This window comes from Lepidothrix coronata, unplaced genomic scaffold (assembly GCF_001604755.1).
Source record: "Lepidothrix coronata isolate B3197 unplaced genomic scaffold, Lepidothrix_coronata-1.0 Scaffold83, whole genome shotgun sequence".
Taxonomy (NCBI): Eukaryota; Metazoa; Chordata; class Aves; order Passeriformes; family Pipridae; genus Lepidothrix; species Lepidothrix coronata.
Genome location: NW_016690263.1, coordinates 480,858 through 499,416, shown reverse-complemented (window position 1 = coordinate 499,416; position 18,559 = coordinate 480,858). Strand labels below are relative to the sequence as shown.

Genomic DNA, 18,559 nt, shown 5'->3' with positions numbered 1-18,559 from the left:
GGCTTACTGAGTCTATGTATATTTTTCAAAGTTTTTTTTGTTAAATAAACATTTTCTAAATGAGGTAGATTGATTACAACACTCTTAGCATCCATCAGTCATTTATTTTTAGTGAGTTCAAGGATCGCACCTGAAAAAATAGCTTAGAGGGGATGTATAAAATCTAAATTATGTGTATATGTATTTTTTCTATTTCCTAGTGGAATCTACAAGCCCCAGTTTACTAACCACTGACAACACTCTAGAGCGCTCTTTTTTCATCCGAATGAAATCTACACTGACCAAGCGAGGAGTGCACATCAAATCATCAGGTTACAAGGTAAGGGCTGCACTGTAGCATGAAATATTGACATCTTAAAATTGTGTTCATTCATGTTGCAGGAACACTTTAATAGACAGAGAAAGGAGCTATTTCATATTTGCATGTGTCTCGTTCCTTTTGTTAAACAATCATTAGTACAATATTTCCAGCCTGAGGTTTGACGTTGGTGCTACAGCTCCATTAAATTGATCGTTATTATGATAAACATAGATGATAACGGCATGAGAGCCTTCAAAAGAGCAACACTTCTAAAGTAAAGGTATCTTTTACCAAAGAAGGTGAATTAGATTAACATTACTTTTCCCATAGTGGAAAATTACTGCTCATTTCATCTTTGGATTATGTTTTTCCCAGAGAAGGTAAGATTTTTCCATGCAGACAGTATGCTAGAGCTATTTCGTTTTACTGCCATTCCAGCTCAAGGAAACAGCAAGCCACAATGAGTACTTTTCCACCATTTTTCTTTCATTGTCTGTCTGAGGGGCATCTGCTGCCGGGGATCATATTTGCTGGATTTGAGACTCTTTTAAGATATGAAATTCTCTTGTTCCTTATCAGCGGTAATCTCATTTTTCTTCAGTCATATATCGCTCATAACGCCTGTAGCTATCAGTGGCTTTGCAGTACACTAAAACTAGAAGGAAGAGCACATTTTTAACATTGTCAACTTGTGGAATGAAATATGTCATCCATTAAGTTTTATACAAGATAAAAGGGTGGTGCGAGGAAGTAAGTCTGAGAATGTGTGTTTATTTAAGGAAATTGCTTGTCAATGTTCGTTTAAAAACTTTCACAAGCGTTTTGTGGGGTTTTTTTCAGTTTTCAGAGGAGGACTTTTAGGAGCTTTAAAGTAAAATTCCCCAACTAACTTTTCCCAAAAAATTCTCATCATCATACCTGAGCAGTAAAAATCTGCTAGAAATGTCTTTTTTGCAAGCAAATGACTGGTAGTCTTTTGGTTGGATGTTTTCTGGGTCAAGATAGTTAAAGTAGTTGCTAGTAAAAGTTTTAAGTCCAAACCAGTGGTTTCTTAAGGCACCACAAGTTTTGATCCGTACCCTGCTTAGTTGTCAACACCTGAAAGAATGCACTGAGTACTTGTTCATGCTGACCAGTTTACAATTTTCAGGAGGTGTCAAGACCAGGAAGTGTACTGACAGTCTAAGGAGGCAGAAGGCGAATGAATGAATGGGCAGTTCATGGAATCATAGAATGGTTGGGGTTGGAAGGGGCCTTAAAGATCCTTTAGTTCCAACCTTACTGGCATGAGCAGAGACACCTTTCACTAGACGAGGTTGCTCAAAGCCCCGTCCAACCTACCTCTGAAAAATTCCAGGGATAGGTCATCCACCACTTCTTTGGACAATTTCTTCCAGTGTCTCACCTCTCTCACAATAGAGATTTTCTTCCTCATATCTAATCTAAACCTACCGTCTTCCAGTTTAAAGCCATTCCCCTTGTCCTATCACTACATACACTTGTAAAAAGTCCCTCTTCCACTCTCCTATAGGTCCCTTTTGGTACTGGAAGGCTGATGTAAGTTAACCCTGAAGCCTTCTCTTCTCCAGGTTGAATCCCAGTTCTCTCAGCCTGTCCTCAGAGGAAAGGTATTCCAGCCCTCTAAACATCTTCATGGCCCTCCTCTGGTCCTGTGTTGTGGACCCCAGAGCTGGACACAGTACTCCAGGTGGGGTCTTACCAGAATGGAGTAGAGGGGAAGAGTCACCTCCCTTGACCAGGCCATGCTGCTTATGATGCAACCCAGGACATAGTCAGCTTTCTGGGCTGCAAGAGCACATTGCCAGCTCATGTCCAGCCTCTCTTGTGTCCAGCACCCCAAAGTCCTTCTTCTCAGGGTTGCTCTCAATCCATTCTCTGCCCAGCCTGTAGTTGTGCTTGGGATTGCCCCAACCCAGGGACCTTGCACTTCTCCTTGTTGAACTTTCTGAGGTCTGCACAGGCCCATCTCTCAAGCCTGTCAGGTGTCTCCCTTCACCCCAGCATGTGAACAGCATCACACTCTTCTTCAGGTCGTTGGAGTTATACTCATTCTCGTGATGGCATGGTCCACCCAAGCTAGGCCAGAGTTAGACTGATAGAGAACTTGCTTTGCTGGATATTTTTGATGCAATAGTAATGTGTAAACATAATGAATATGTGGACTTTGTAGTGTGACATTTTTTGCCAGATGTAGGTGAGAACAAAAGGAATATGTGAGTAACTCTGTCATTAGTGGTTAGGGTGCAGCACTCTCACTGCTGCAACCCGGGTTCGATTCCCAGCCCCCGGGCAGATGGAGCTCGTCAGCCCTGTAAGGCAATCCATCTAAGAGAAGGTCACTCTAAACAAACCTACGTCCTGAGATCCTCACTGCCACTGTCCAAGCTTGCTCGGCCCCGGCAGATGAACCTCAGGATTAAAGGGTGGGCTCAGTTCAGCGCACACTGTGTCTCACCTAAAAAATCCACTGCGCAGGCTCGAAGGGTAATGACCTTTCCCAAATCTTCGCTCGCGAAGACTGGCCATACTTATCTCTTGGACTCCTGACAATCTAATATTTCTCCAGAATCAGAATAGGACATATCTAGAATACGTTGACTTCACAAGGCTGGGTTTTTACTCATTACAATACAGTTTTTGAAATTCACAGTAGACTCTTTACTCAAAAGACACAGTAATGTCTATCATATAAACATAATTTAATTTCTCTTAGAACAGCTGATGCCTCATGGAAAACTTAAAACCATAACTGAGATGTCAGGAGTAGAGCAAAATGAGTTTTGAAAGATCAGATATAATTTTTTATCAAGTTTATCCTGGACACAATGAATGGATAAAAAGAAAAACTATGATAGTCAACAAAACTGTCTGTAGATAAAATATTTGAGTTTTCCAAACTTTTTCATGAGACAAGTCAGCTTGAGTAAAATTGCATAAACAGTATAGAAACCCTAGGCAGGTGTAAAAATAGATATGTAGTTCCTCTGCTTTTTGTTGGTTTTAAGGAATTTGTAACTGACAGTGTTTGGCTGAATTTAGCTGTGTCCAGCCATATGAATTGTACTTTGACAGTTTTTCAAAAGCATGGTTATTGGCACTCTGAGTTCCATGGAAGGATCATTATCTACAGCCACAGCAAGCCCCAGAAAAACAGTACATTCATTTTAGAAGAGTTGGATCAAGTGAATATCCTTTTAACCAAGTGTTAAGAGCTGCTTTGTTTAAACATCATTCTTGGTGTATCAGACAAGCATAATAAAACTCAACTGCTATAGTGAATGTCACTCACACTTTTAGGAATATTACCAATTTAGTCATTGATTTCTAAAAGACCAGTGCTAGAACAAACTTAAGGTTTCTTGAATTTATTAAGGAATGTATTTTATCAAAATTAAAAAAGATCCACCAGCCTTATGGATGTACATCTATAAGAAATCATCAAAGAGAAGAATAGTTGCATAATCTTGATGAAGATCATGGGAAAAGCTGGCTGGGATCATGTGCAGCAAAGTTCCTGCAGGAAATCCTTGTGGAGCCGGCTGAGTCAGGAGCCACTCTTTCACCCCTTCAGAATACAACAGAGCACTGAATTTTCCATCTCCAAAAAACAAGGGCTCTTGGCTAACACCTTCCTTTGAGCTCTTGTGTCATTGTGGGTGGGTAACGCTCCTGAATCAGCATACAACCATTCACTGGGAGCAGTGCTAGGAACTCTGTATGCTATGAGTCAAATTTTAGCTCTGTCAGAGATATTCAGCTCCCTGTGGATTCAGTCCTCCAGGAGTAACAAAATTTTTTCATCTTTGTAAAGTAATTGTGTCTTGATCCAAACTTTTACTGACCTCAGAACTGCATTACCATTTTTCATTGCTTTGAGGACTGCTGGTGAATGTCTTCTGTAGACAGCAAATGAATGAGGTGGTTCACAATGTGCTTAGCCAATTTTCAGAATGAGTGATCCCTGACTTAGGAAAACCACATAAAAGTGAAAACACTCAGAGAATGAAATTGATTAATCATTCAGGTTGATCTAGTCAAGACTAATTTTCTATCAAAAGAAATATTGGAACAAAAATCAGACTGATAAACTTACACAGGTATACATCAGAGACCCTATTCTAGACCATGAGATGAACCCTGTTTATAGTCCCTTCCTGGACCGATATAACTAGTTCTGAATTATATGTAAAGATGAAGGTAATGGCCTTTTTTTCCATGAATTATGTTACCTTAAAAGTCTAAGTGGTAAAGTGTTTACATGATTAATTCTCCCTCTCTCTTTCCCTTTCATTGTTCCCTAGCACTCTCCTTGAATTAGAATTTCACATTCTTAATATTCGTAGGCTCAGGGGCTTGTAGAAAAAGAATTTTTATATAAAGTACTAGAGATTTATTTCAGTTAATACATTTAAAATCTTTAAAAACAGTCAAATGAAATTTAGTCAGCTGATAAAACATAATGAAAACAAATAAAAAGAAAAAATTATAATTACGTTCATTGCAAAACTCAGAATGTATTACCATTACAGCTGTTGTCCAAGATATGTGCTGGAGAGACTTACTGCTTTTTCACTGCTGAAAATGTATCACATCTTCCTTTTTTTCAATTTTTTCTTATCAGTGAAAGACAGTTTTATATTTAATTTGGATTTTATCTCCATTTCATTTCCATTTCCATTTGTTTTCCTCCATTTGAGGATCACAATTCTGTTCACTTAAGTTATCCCACCTTCAATTTTTCTATTGTCTGACTTACTCAGGTATATGTCAAAGCTAGTTTTAATTCAAAATTACTTTGTTCAGGTCCAGTGATACATTCCCTACTCCTCTGTAGTATCCTATCATTGTTTTGTCATATTTACTTGCATGTCAGATTGTGCTAGGATTTTCTTTGTTCAAACTTTTAGGGCCAGATACTGGTCTCTTAAGCAAAGCATAACTAATGGGATCAAGAAGTAGTCAAAGCGATGAGCATCATCAGAGCCAGTAGTTGCCAGTAGTTTCCAGTTCATCAACTCATCAGATGTGTTAGTATGTATCCATATATACCTCTCTACCATTTTATGGAGTAGACCTCTCATGATAAGCTATTACAGAAGTGAATAAGCAAACATGAGGAGATTCCCTTGTACTTTTACTGTCACTGTGTCAATCTCTGAATTTGGGATAACGACCGTCTGTTTTCTCTCCATCTCCCACGAAGCTGGCAATCAAACATCTTGGAGACTTATCAGCAGAATTAAGGACATCTTAAAAAACCTCCAGGCTGTCCCTTCCAGTGGACATACTGCATAACAACGAGTAATTGAAATAGAGAGAGAGAGAGAGAGAGAGAGAGAGAGAGAGAAATTGGTTCAGCAAGTTTAGTTTAGAAATTTTGATATTTTATTGCATGTCTAATGTCTGTATTTCAGTAATGGAGGATGCAAGTTCAGTTAGCTATACGTCATACGTCAGTTGCTGTATATCGAAATATTTTAAATAATTTTTAAAACTCCAGAAAAGTGTTTTCACAAATCAGTCTTTGTAGTCCACATGAATTGATCTTTTTGTCTTGTGCAATGGTATCTTTCTACCAACTTGTTTAAAATTAAACATTCTCTGAGACTGTACTCTCAGATTTCATATTTAAAATCATAACATTAGAATTCTTTTAATGAAAATTTCTTGTTGAAATGTTATACCTGTCACGGTTCTATTATGAGTCTTTTTCATGCTATTCCTGCCTTTACTCACAATTTAAATTGATTTTTTAGAAGAACTTGAAGAGTTGGGCAAGATTCGTAAATCTCAGTTGTGCACTAGAATGAAATTCAGTTTTTGGCAAAAATTAGATTCATTAATCCAAGAGGGCAAGAGATTCAAAAACCCTGTTAGACAGACAGAAATATGCCATTGCACTCACCTTGTAATACTGTTCTCTTGGTTCAATCCAAAATTGCAATTATTGTTTCTCATCCAAGTGAAAGATTCACCTAGAATTCAGAAACAAGATGTCCCTATACCAAAATCGCTTTAAGAATGCAATATATCATGGCAGAAAACCTCCTTCCATTTCAGGGGAATGGGAAGGAGGAGGAAATAGAAGGCAGCTGGTTTTTTGCATAATAGTCTAATGATCAGTACATTTCTTGGATGTAGGCTATGTTAGAGTCAGATTTAATTCCCTCTTCTGCCTGAGGGAATTCACGTATCCCACTTTCCAGCTTAGCCTAAATTTTTTTCTCCTCCTCTAATATTTTTTCCCCATGAAATTTTTTCTGTCAAGGATTTTGCTCTGTCCCAGAAAGGTGCCCTGACCTTTCTCCGTAGGAAGAAAGAAACCCACAGAATTTAGTAGTTTGTCACATGGCTACTGCCACACCTCCTTAATTGAGTGAAGAAGGAGTAAGAAACCAACATCAGGAAGCATTATGTGAAGAGTTTGCTAAATGTCAGCATATGCATTCCCCAGACTTTTCAGCACTGGGAAGACATAAAGGTAATTTGTCAGAGAGAAAGAACTGATCGAGAATTCACCCATGTAAATCGATGACCTTTTAGTCAAAAGGAAGTCTCTTAGCTAGTAAAGATGCAGCATTACTTATAAAAGAACAAAACACTAATGGGCCAATCTAAGTCTTATGAAGTATCTACTTGTAGATATAAAGATATGGTTCAAGAAATAATGGTCTGCAACAGGATTAAGAAGACTAGAATTCATTTTATGCCTTGCAATAGAACTGTGAGATTCTATTAGGAGAGCTATCTGGAAAAACTTGGTTCACATTCAGCATCTAAATACATCAACCAATTTTTTAAAAGTGTTTGGTAACTACTAACTCCACCTTCTCAAAGACATTTTCAAGGCTGAGCATCTTTAAAATGGGATTTATAGCACTATTCTACCATCTGGACATGAATATGTTGGCATTCACTATTGCAGTAGCACTAATGAAATTAATATATATTAAATAGTATTATATAAAAGGCCTTTTTAATAGCAGTCTTCCTTAAAAGAAAGATTCAAGCTTTGATGATTCCTCATGATGACTACAGCTGTAGAATTCCTGACACTTGTATCAGAATCTGTTTCTCTTCAAATATTGTCTTAAACGGCCTTAGAGTTGTGGTTTTGTAACAAACTGGGCAAACAGAAAATCAAAAACTGGATTCTGGAAGAAAAAACAAACAAACAAAAACAACCAACCAACCAACCAACTGAAAAAAATAAAAATAAAATTCAGTAAAGACAGATTACTTTCTGGGAGATTGTTTATTTTCATAAATTCTGCTATCAAACTATAAAACATATAAAAAGATAATAGTAATGCCAAATTAGCAGCAATTGCCTTTGATTCTGTTTTTTTCAGAAGTATAATTCTGAAGCATCCTTTCTTAAAAGTCAGTGGATATAACAGCGAGAGAAAACTGTGAGATCAGGATTTACTCTGATATATAATAAAATATTGAAAATGGACAGAGATTAGTTCCAAACCAAATCTGGTATTCTTTCAAGGACCAAGTGTTATTGAGTCGTAGAGATATAAAATGTTTGATACACTTTCGTAAGTAGCACTAATTGTCTAGATATGTGAACTAATAGTGCAGTCTGAGACCCACTGCGGTGTCAATAGACAGATATCTGTGAGTAGGAAGAGAACAATGAGGTCTCACCAGAGAGGGAACCAGAAAATACCTCTTATTAAACATTGGGAGAAAGATATCATACTCCAAGGTAGGAATGCCTATTGAAAAAGAGAGGTCTTCAGTCCACACTGCCTTCTTAAGTTATCCACTAATGTTGTATGCCACTACTTACTGGTAATGAATATGCCTTGCATAGGAGCAAGAAAAAGGACACAGTGCTCTGCAAAAATTAGTCAGGCAGAATTTGCTCAGTCACAGACAGATGCTGCTGCCCACATCTCTGCTTCACTTGGCCATTTTATAACTTCTGCCAGTGGATATTTTGGCCCACCTCCTTTTCATAATTTAAAGATTGGTTTAAATGTGCAAATACAGACACTATTAGCTTTTTTAACTCTCTCTACCACTTCCAAAATTTTCCCACTTTTTGTCCAAAGTGTGCTAAGAGAAGACAACAGGCTCATATGTTGATTTCCATGTATTTTTTAAACATTTACCTTTTGTGAAGTTCTTACCTTCTTGTGTTTTATTGGCTTTTTCCTGTTGCTTATAATGTCATTTATATTAATGAATGTATTTTTGCAACAGTCCTCTGAGACTGGAAAGTGCTGACATTCCAAGAGATCAAGTAACTTGCCAAAGATAACAATGCCTGTTTGTGTCAAAACCAACTGTGATTACATGCTGTACTTCATCCTCAGCCTTTCTTCCCTGTGCATGAATATTGTCAAATCATCTCTGTGTTCCAGCACATCACACTTCATTTTCTCGGGTCGGTACTTCCTTTGTTTTGATGACTGCCCTGAACAGGCAAAATGAGATGCCAAAGAAAAAAGTACTCAGATCAGATAGTGTGAAGCTTAGCAGAACTTTAACAAAAAAAACAAAAAAAAACAAAAAAACAAAAAAAAACACAAAACAAACAAAACAAAACAAACAAACAAACAAACAAACAAACTGCCATTCCTACCACCTTGTTTAGAGACAGGAACAGGTAGCATCCCCGTCTTCATCTGGCAGCTGGCTTGGCTCCTTGCAAACTTCCCTGTTTGGTTCAAAACAAACAAAACTTATAAATAGAGACTTTTTTTCAATTTGATTAATATTTTTTCACATTCACCATAGGTGTCTCCACCCTAAAGACCTCCAAGCTTTACTAACTACTGTGAAGCAATATATGTAATAAGAAACATAAAATTGGTAGGGAATCATTATTCACTGTAGCTCATTATATTTGATCAAAGTGTGATTAGAAAATCAAAATGCTCCATTCGCTCATGCAGATAGTACCACTTTGCATCTGCTATTCACTTTCTACATGAATAGGTGGTTGCAAATGGTTCAGGCTCATCATTTTCTCAAAAGCCAAATTTATTAATATAATTTGCTGTCATATGAAGCAATGTTCCTCTGTACTCACTCATTTGACAAAATGGGAGACAAAAGGCACAGAGCATTTCAGTGTCCATCACCAGTGTGGTTGAAGCCAATAGTTGAATTGGAACCATTACCTGGGGCTTTCATTCCCTGATTTTACCTGGTGTAATGACTTCTGGATAGTGATCTGGTTGTTGATTTGCTGGTTTTACCTTCTAGAACAGAAAATTGATTATGAGTGTTTCAGGCCATGCTTCCAAGAAAGAGTTACTATAGTGTTAATGTCCTTTTTCTCTACTCTCCAAAAGGCATATTCATGACTATATAACCAAGTAAGCCATTGTGCTTCTATTTCTGAATGTTTAAGTCTGCCTCTTTATTTGTTTGAGGAATGGTGTATGGTTGAGTCTATCTGCTTTACCCTACGGAGAAGGCAGAATATAGATGTTTAGTGGAAAGAGTTTCAGTTTCTCCTTTTTACAGCATCATTAGGAAGCCGTCATTCTAATAATAATAATTCCCATTTGACATCATGGAGGTAAAAAGAAATCACTGCTGACATCAAAAACGAGGTGATATTTCAGCAGTATTATTTCACTGAAGATAAAATGGAAGTCTTTATTACTCCCAATGCTTTTAAAGAAAGCTGAGCAAGGCTTATACTGACCCTGGAGCTTATATACCTTAATGCATCTCTAACCAGTATGAAATAAGAAATTTTAGTTGTTACTGATACATTTTTTGGCTGTCCCTCCTTAGAATCAAGAATTTTGTGCCTGCTTATAGGAAAATAATCAGTATCTGAAAATAAAGTTGGAAGAACACAATTATTTTAATTTTCTTCATTAGTCAAAATTTATACAAAATACCCCAAACAAATGAAAACACTAAGTGTTTTACAAGAACTAGTAATTTTCTTGTAATTTTCTTGGAGTCTGTACTGCAAATTCATACAGATTGCATAAAGAGGTCTGAGCTCTGAAGAGGTTACCCTGAGGAGGATTACAAGTTTTATTTCACTTTTTATGGATAAGAATTTTATTCTCTCTGAACTTCTTGTGTTCATTGCTGTGTGAATTGCTTGTTGAAAGGACACAGCCAAGGTCTATTTCATCAGTGGTAAACAATATGTTTTCCACTTTTGTTTCTGATAGCACATTTCCTTTTTACAGACATATTCAGTTATAATTCCAGTCTTTGTATGTTTTCCATCCTAAACCAAACAATATAGCACATCAGTGACTCTATCCAAATATACATTGAAAAGACTGTATCTTTCTAATACTTGACAATATTTCCTCAGTTTGAAATATATTCTTGGTCTACTGATGGTTGGTTGGTTGGTTGGTTTTAGAGGACATAAAAAGAGTAATATAGACTGCATACAATTAGAGCAACAGGATGCAAGTCTGGTGCCTTTAAAACTGACAGTATTCCTCCCATTAAAAGAAAGTTCAAGAAATATATATTCTTCCCATGGCTTCATTTGGTAGAGCTGGTCACATACTTGCAAGTAGTGCCTCCTCTGTATAGCAAGAAAAACCTGATCTAAATGTTTCATAGTCTTTTCACAATCAAAGTTAAGGAATTCTTGCAATTAAATATGTGGTGGGACCATCATGTTATTTCGTTCCAGGCAAATATGTTGATAACAGAGCAGTCACAGCTTATCTGCTGTTGAGTTACTGCTTCTCAGTTATTCTCAGAAAAAGTTCTGAATTCTTAGAGGTGTGCAAATATTTAATGGTTATGAGCCTTTAAAAAATAAAAATTAATAGTTACCACTTACAGTGAAATATTTAAATCTGAAATGAACTCTGCTTTTTCAATGTAAACAAGTCTCATTCTATGCACAGATAGTTTGGACATGTTCCCCAAGATTTTATGCATGCATGACTTGAATGCTCAATTTTGTTTCATGTGAACTCAGTGGCCAGGTGGGCTTTTGACATATTTTGGAAGGTCCAGGCATGTTTCTTCTCTGAAGTATTAGATAATCATATTTCTTCTTAGAAATTGTTATCTTATTAGCTTTTTCATTAATTTCTACTTGCTCAAGTGCTCAGAAATGTATATTTGTTTCCTGACAAATCACCTGCTTTCAGTTTTTGTGATCGCATTGTTGTATTATTGCATTGTTACAAAGACTATGTTGGTTAAGTCAGTCCACCACTAACACTGTGCTTAAGAGATAGCTAAAAGCAGAGCCCTGTTTCAATTAGCTCACAGGGCATCAATGGACACAGCCTGGATCTTCCACAGTGTTAGGAATGGGGCACGGGACACGGTTTTTCCCAAGGAAGCAAGAAGCTGATTCTTGATACCCAAACATGCATTATGGATTGTTTTCAATGACTTTATAGTCATATGGATTCATAATTTTTTATATGGTTGCAAGATACAGACTTTGATGGTACAAAACTCACAGAAGAGCTTTAGATCACTGGAGCAACCATAGATGAAGTTTATGTTGACAATTTATCAGCTCTTTACCGTCAAGGAAAATTGTTTTTTAGTGCCTGCCTATTAGTGATCACATGCATATTATGAAATTGAGTTTTGGGGAGGACAAGCTGCCATCTGTCTTTTCTGTATTTTTTTCACAATGCATCATTCTAAAGTTAAAAGTTTCTGTGCTCCAAAATGATGTAAAATATGAGATGCCTACAATAGAGACACTTGGAAAGAAAAATGTACTAAATAGAGATGTAAATCTTTATAGACTTTATAAACAGGCAACTACTGATGCTATACTCTGTGTTTTAGCTTCAAGTGCCCTCCATGTTCCGCATGTGCCATGGTGCCCAACACATACTCTTACTCTAGACTTCAGGGTTGCTAAACTGATAACTAATTAATATATATCTCAAGGAGTGTGAAAATATTTTTTCCATAAACTCTTCCTGGTTCAGGTTTTTTGTGGGGTTTTTTTGGGTATATGTTGTGAAATAGAACTGCAAATGCTTGATGTGGAGAATGAAAAAGATGTGTTCGGTTTCTTTTCTGTGTTCTGATATGCTAAGATTTTATCAAAAATATTGTTTTCCTGTAAAAATATCTGCCTCAGAGAAAATCTGCTGTGTAGCTGTCAGGATTACACCTCTCAGAATATACCTGTGGTGATTCTGTTAAATTGATAAAAACAGAACACTTTACTATGTAGAAGGATTGCTGAAAATATTCTGAGGTCCTTTCATGTGTAACAGCATTTATATGGCAGTACGTTTATTGTGCTATAAATTCCATCACTGATTTTGGCCATTTCAAATTGATTCTGCAGTAACTGTAAGTAATGAACCTTACAGACAGAGCCAAGGAAAAAAAAAAACAAGCCAATAAACTTGTGGCAGTAGAAATACAAATTGTAGAGTTCATTTAGCCTCAGTTTTTATCAGATCATGCAGCGAATACTCCACAAAGCCAGAGAAATATCTAACAAAATATACAGTGCCATAACCCTGGCTTGCTTTAAATTTAGCAGCTAAAGCAGACAGTCAATTATCCAAAGTACATGTTTGTACGAAATGTCCTGGGGATTTCACCTGAGATTTAAGGAAGGTGCTCAGCATAAGTCAATGAAAGTGGAGAAATTATAATAGAAGTGACTTAAACAGCATAATGAGCCAAATCCTGTGCTGTTTTACATGGTCTAAGCAAAACAAGGCACCACTGAATTTCATAAGAGTGCAGATTGATGTGCAGTAAGCTTATAATGACTCATCAGATCAAAGTGTACAAAAGTCTTCAAAATTTGCATATGTTTCTAGACAATTTCCCTTTCTTTACTAAAAAGTTCTACCAGATTAACAAGAATGACTTGATATCTTTTTTCCAGGTACCTTTAACGATCCCATAGATTTTAGCAGAGAATTTCTGTGCTTGCTAAAGATTTCCATAGGAAGGTTTTAAAATCCATCACAAAGATGGCGTTCTAAGGCTTTTCGCATTAGTTTTCTATAGGAAACAAACTGATCTTGATTTGTTAAATATTGTGTACATTTCTCACAGTATTTCAGATCATTTAGAGTCTTATTTTACAAATAGACCATAGATCTAGTCCCACTAATTCAGTGGGCTGGGCATGAGATTAAAGTTTATATACGTGTACATATGTGTTCTACCCTTTGTTGTTACATGAAGAGCTAACTTCAGATTTAACTCAAATACAAAAAAGACTAGTTTTCTTCTACATAGCTTTCTTAGCAACATTACAGGAGAGAGGAGAAAGGCCATGTTTTATCTTCTGTGCTAAAAAAAGTCTGGGTAGGGTTCCTACAAGCTCTGCATCACAGCTTGCATGCTCGTATATCTTACAGTCTTCATTGAGTGCTGAATTCATTCTGTATGTCTTCTTATACCTAACTGCATATATTTCTGAACCCCTGTATTTTCTGTAAGAGATATTAAATCCTCATTTTGAGATCAAAATGCTTGAGTCCACTCTAGCCTTATACAGGAGACAAAGAAACTTGTTGTCTAAGGCATATTCCTTGCCACTCTCTGTAAAAAAGTCTATTTTGCCAATTTGTCCACTTTACATCAGCAGCCTGAGTGACACACAGAGCTAAAAAGATGCAGAAACTGAGGCTTTCAGTTAAACACCAAATATAGTGAAAGTCATAATAAAATAAGGAGGCTTGGGAATGCTTTTCTTCCTTTCACCTTCTGCTGTTTTGTGTTGCAATGAGGAAGACAGTGAGTGAGTCTGAAGTCTTGTGGATAGCCCCTGGTAACTAAGAGCAAAGAAACCTTGCTCATTATCTCTACTCTCTTCCTGAATAAACATTTCAGCCATTGTAAATGAGTGTGACATGAAAGGCAAATGAATGGCTCTCATTCTGGATGAGAAACACTTGACAGCTGAGCAAACTGTAGGTTGTTGTAAAGGTGCAGATCATATGACCAGTGGATGATGGGGCAGGCATACCATTTATTTCCATATGACCTAAGATGCATCATACTCTTAAATGAGAGATTCCCAGCCTTACAGAGAGTAAGTCCTAGGTGTTCAAACTGAGTTTTGCTTAGAACTGAATTGTGTGAAAGACAGAGCTGTTCTAATTTTTTCTTATTATTTTATTGAATTACATAGAAAATCTTAATCATTTATAAGGAAAGGTTCAGTGTGGATTGACAGATGGCATGCAACACCCCAACTCTATTTCATTTATAAATATGATTGATGTGGAGGTAATTTCTCGGTAACCTGTTTTTCAAAAAAAAAGGTATTCTAAGTGGTGGGTTAGTAAAAGAAAATTAATCTCTGCATGTTAAACTTGCCAACTTTTGAATTAATTGCATGAGAATGACAATCAATTAATAAATGTTAAGCAAACAACAGAAAATCAGTGAATTAAAAATTACTAAATTGATTCCAATGCAGATAAAGCAAGAGGCTGCCATAATTCTTCAGTGTAGATTCAACAACACGAATCTTCTCATCAGTTTTTCCTCCCCATTTATCCACATCTAGCATTTAAAACAATGCTGTTTCATTATGATTTTTACAAATAAATTGCTATGTATAATCTAGCTTGCTAAATTAAGTGGATTATAGAAAGAAATCATAAATAGTAGTCCATTTGTAGCTGTCAAGGAGAAGGTCATAGCTTTGCCAAGGCCATCCATCTCCAAGTGGAATAGAATCTTTTTCTTCAAAGGAAAATCACATCCTTGTTTGGGTGGACTTAGCTAGTAAGGACAGTACACATGGCTGCTTCTCTGGAAAGGCTTTCATGGCTAACCCTAGCATTCTTCTACAGCCAGAGTCTCTGTAAAGCCACTTTAGGGCTTGGGGCTTGCAGGTTTAATGCCAGCTACTTTCTCTATCATGACCATGTGAGATGTATTTAAAACTGTTCAAATATAACACTGAACACAGTCAAAGAACTACTGACATTATATCTTGGCAGACATACCAAAAGACCTTTACTTCCCTATCATCATTCCTTTTTGCTATCTGGATGTGGAGCCATTACTAGCCACCTGTGGAAGCTATTCTAAAATTTACAGTTTTATTTTTCATAAAATTGGTTCATATACTTTACTGTCTCTTTTCCCCTTTTAAACAGAAAATTTGTATTTTAGATTCATTTAAGTGTCATTTATAGGCAGAAAGTGAAAGCATATAATAAATATGGAAATTAATCTTTTTTGCCTATCTCCACCTTTGCTTTCGTCACAGTTGTGATGTTTTGCAGGAAAGCTCACACATTCTGTTGTGGGATCTTTTGGTAGACCTTGCATGCTTGTATACAGCCAGCAAAAATTGGGCCATGCTAGGGGAAAGCATACAATTATTAAAATAAAAAAAATGGCTGCTTTTTGCTGTAGGAGTATATATACCAGACACCATTAGCACAAGCAGAGGAATCTCAGTATTAATGACATTCAAGAAATAGTTCTCAGCCTTTTTCGCTGTGTGTCCCTGCTTTACTACGAGAAAATCTCAGATCTTTCTACCAATTTAGCCACAAAATTAGGAGGAGGAAATGTAATTTTCCTTGACTAGCTTCAGAATGAATTCTGGGGTTGCAGAATTCCACCACAGGTGGAGAGCTTGAGTAGAACATAAACATTCCTGTCTTAATCACGGCTGAGTTGAGGAATCCATTTCTGTCTTTACAGACAACAGCATTAATATATTTTTTCTCTTTGTGTGGGAAAAATACATTAATATCAGATACTTTGTTTTATCTAGTCCTTTCTCACTTATCAAGTCCTTGCACAGAATCACCTAAGGTAATTGTTGGACTGCTAAGAACTACATCAAAGAAAGCAGTAAGGAAAAAAAACAAACTAAAAACCTTTTATTTCTCCCTCCAAAGATAGAAATAAAGACCCTACATCTGAAGAATACTTATTATTGGTTGTCTTTAGTGCAATAAGGTTTGGTTACCCTGACACACAGGATTGAAGCTTACTTTTTTTAAACAACCTTTTCATCCTTTCTGTTGCAGAATGATGTAGCCATTTTCCACCCCCCAATACTCTGATAAACTGCATTGGAACTGGTGCAACAAAAGTAATTTTTCAGGTTCGACTTTCACTGCTGGCAGGAGCACCAGAATTCTGGAATAGTGAGCTTCAAGAGAGTTTGCTCATGGGCAGGAATGACAATTCCTTTATTGGAACCCTGCACACTTCAATAGCAAAATGCTTTTAACTTTCTTTAAATAGTATTAAGGAAAAAATATCCTTAAGGCATTATTTTTAAAGGAGACTTCAAACATTCTGTGAGGGGAAAAAAATGCAACATATTTGAACACTGAGGGATTTGCAGTGACAAATCTGTTAAAGTGAACCTATCTTTTGAATTTCAGGGTTAAATGAGTATTGGCCACAAATCAGGGATGCAGACTAACAAAAATTCTGAGACATTTCAGATTTCTAGCTTGACCAGCAGTAGCCAGAATGTATAATAGATCAAGAGTTGGATTCAATGATCCTTATGGGTCCCTTCCACCTCAGCATATTCTGTGATTCTGTGATTTATAAATAAGTTAGTTATGTTAGCTAGGTTTTAAATAACTGTTCATTTATTCCTCTGAATTCAACATAAAAAATCCATTATAACATTTGCAAGAAGTGTAAGACAATCCCAGGTTCTTAATCTTTTTTACTACATAGACTTAATTCTTCAATAACTCAATATTAAAAATTTTAGAGTTTATATTTAAAAGCATGTGTGAAGCAAACAGATATGCAAGGGTAAATCTGTTCATCCTGAATCCTTCTGCAAATGGTCTGGTCTGGAGGTTGTATCAAAGAGATTCTTTTTCCAGCTTAAACCTGTCTTTTCTAAATAGATCTCAACCTGATCTCATTTAATGCATTGATGTCTGGTTTCTTAGTCATTATATTTGCTGTATTACATATCAAAAGGACTCTTGAGAAATTCCCCTGAATTGATAATTCTAATTTCTTATGTATAGCTACTCTATATTCACTCTGAGGACAGCTGTATTGTATGCTAAACCACGAATTGTAAAAATTGATCCCTTTGTATGTAGGTTTGTATTAAATTGAGATACTCTATTTTTTTCCTGTTTGTTGCCACACTTGGGTTCCTGGTGTCAGTTTGTATTTGGCTGTTTGAGCATATTAAAGTTTTGCTAGTGCTTATGATGTTCTTGCCAAGAGCACTCTTGCAGCAATCTGCACTAGAACAGCCTTTGTGCCAATTACTTCAAAAAGTATTCTGTTACAAACCCAATTTTTATGGCTACTTTTTCAGGTTGCAGTGTGTTGATTTCATTTAGTTTCTTCTTTTCCCGGTTTTTCAATGTTGATCTTCTTCAAATGCTTCTAAGTTTTGGATTATGAAAAAACAATGCATTGTTGATAGACTGAGTTGTTAATAAGATATCTTATAAAGATTCAAAGGTATATAACTTGAATGACTAACACTGCATATATTTAAAAGATACTATTTAATAGTGGAAGATTTGGAGCTCTTATTGTAAGGTTTGATTATGTAAATAGAAACCTTTGCAGTTGTATAAAGCAAAATAAATGAAAAATTATAATGTGCAATGACAGCACAATATTTCTTTTTATTTTATAAAGCTGATTGCAGGAGTGTCAGGTCTACAACATCTTTTATTTAGAGAAAAGTAGCTAGCTAATGCAATGCAATCAATGAAAAATTCTAACACAGGAAAGGATGTGTTATCGTTAACATATTTTACAATGCACGTATGGTTTTGAAAGGTTTTGATCATGCAACTTTTACTACTGTGATGTATACCAATGCAAGACTTGACCTAAGAATTCTGACATGAGAACCATCATGGCAATAAAGATAGATATGTGTCCATATACAACACAGGACAGTGTGCTATGCTATCCTAAACAATAACTGCTAATCTACTATCTCAAATTAAAAAAAGTAAATGCTGTTATGTAACACAATGAAAAATCAGCCATAAATTTAGGATCTAATAATGTTAATTTACAGCATCTGTAAATGCTGATCGCAAATATATTTTTACTAATTATTCTTGACCAACCTATGGTCTGCTGCACATTTCCCAGACTATTAAGATTCGATAACTCTTGACAGACATTTACACACTCTTGAAAATGCCTTTTTTTTATGGCAGCTTTAGGAATTGTTTATCATACAATAGTTTTCCATTACTCCCACAGAGTATTCTTAAGGTAACTTTAACCTAGACAACATAACATGGGCAATGTCAGGTTCGTGTTTTGTCTTCACTCTTTTGGAGA

The 18,559-nt window shown here is 36.2% G+C and overlaps 1 protein-coding gene across 4 annotated transcripts in view; it reads left to right on the top strand.

Annotated features, from left to right (window-relative positions):
- Nucleotides 1-18,559, top strand: part of NPAS3 (neuronal PAS domain protein 3) — a 613,262-nt gene that overhangs the window by 555,238 nt on the left and 39,465 nt on the right. For all 4 annotated transcript variants that reach the window (XM_017820487.1, XM_017820490.1, XM_017820489.1 and 1 more), the window contains one exon: nucleotides 201-319. In XM_017820487.1, the coding sequence (XP_017675976.1) occupies nucleotides 201-319 (119 nt within the window). The remainder of the gene's footprint in view (nucleotides 1-200; nucleotides 320-18,559) is intronic.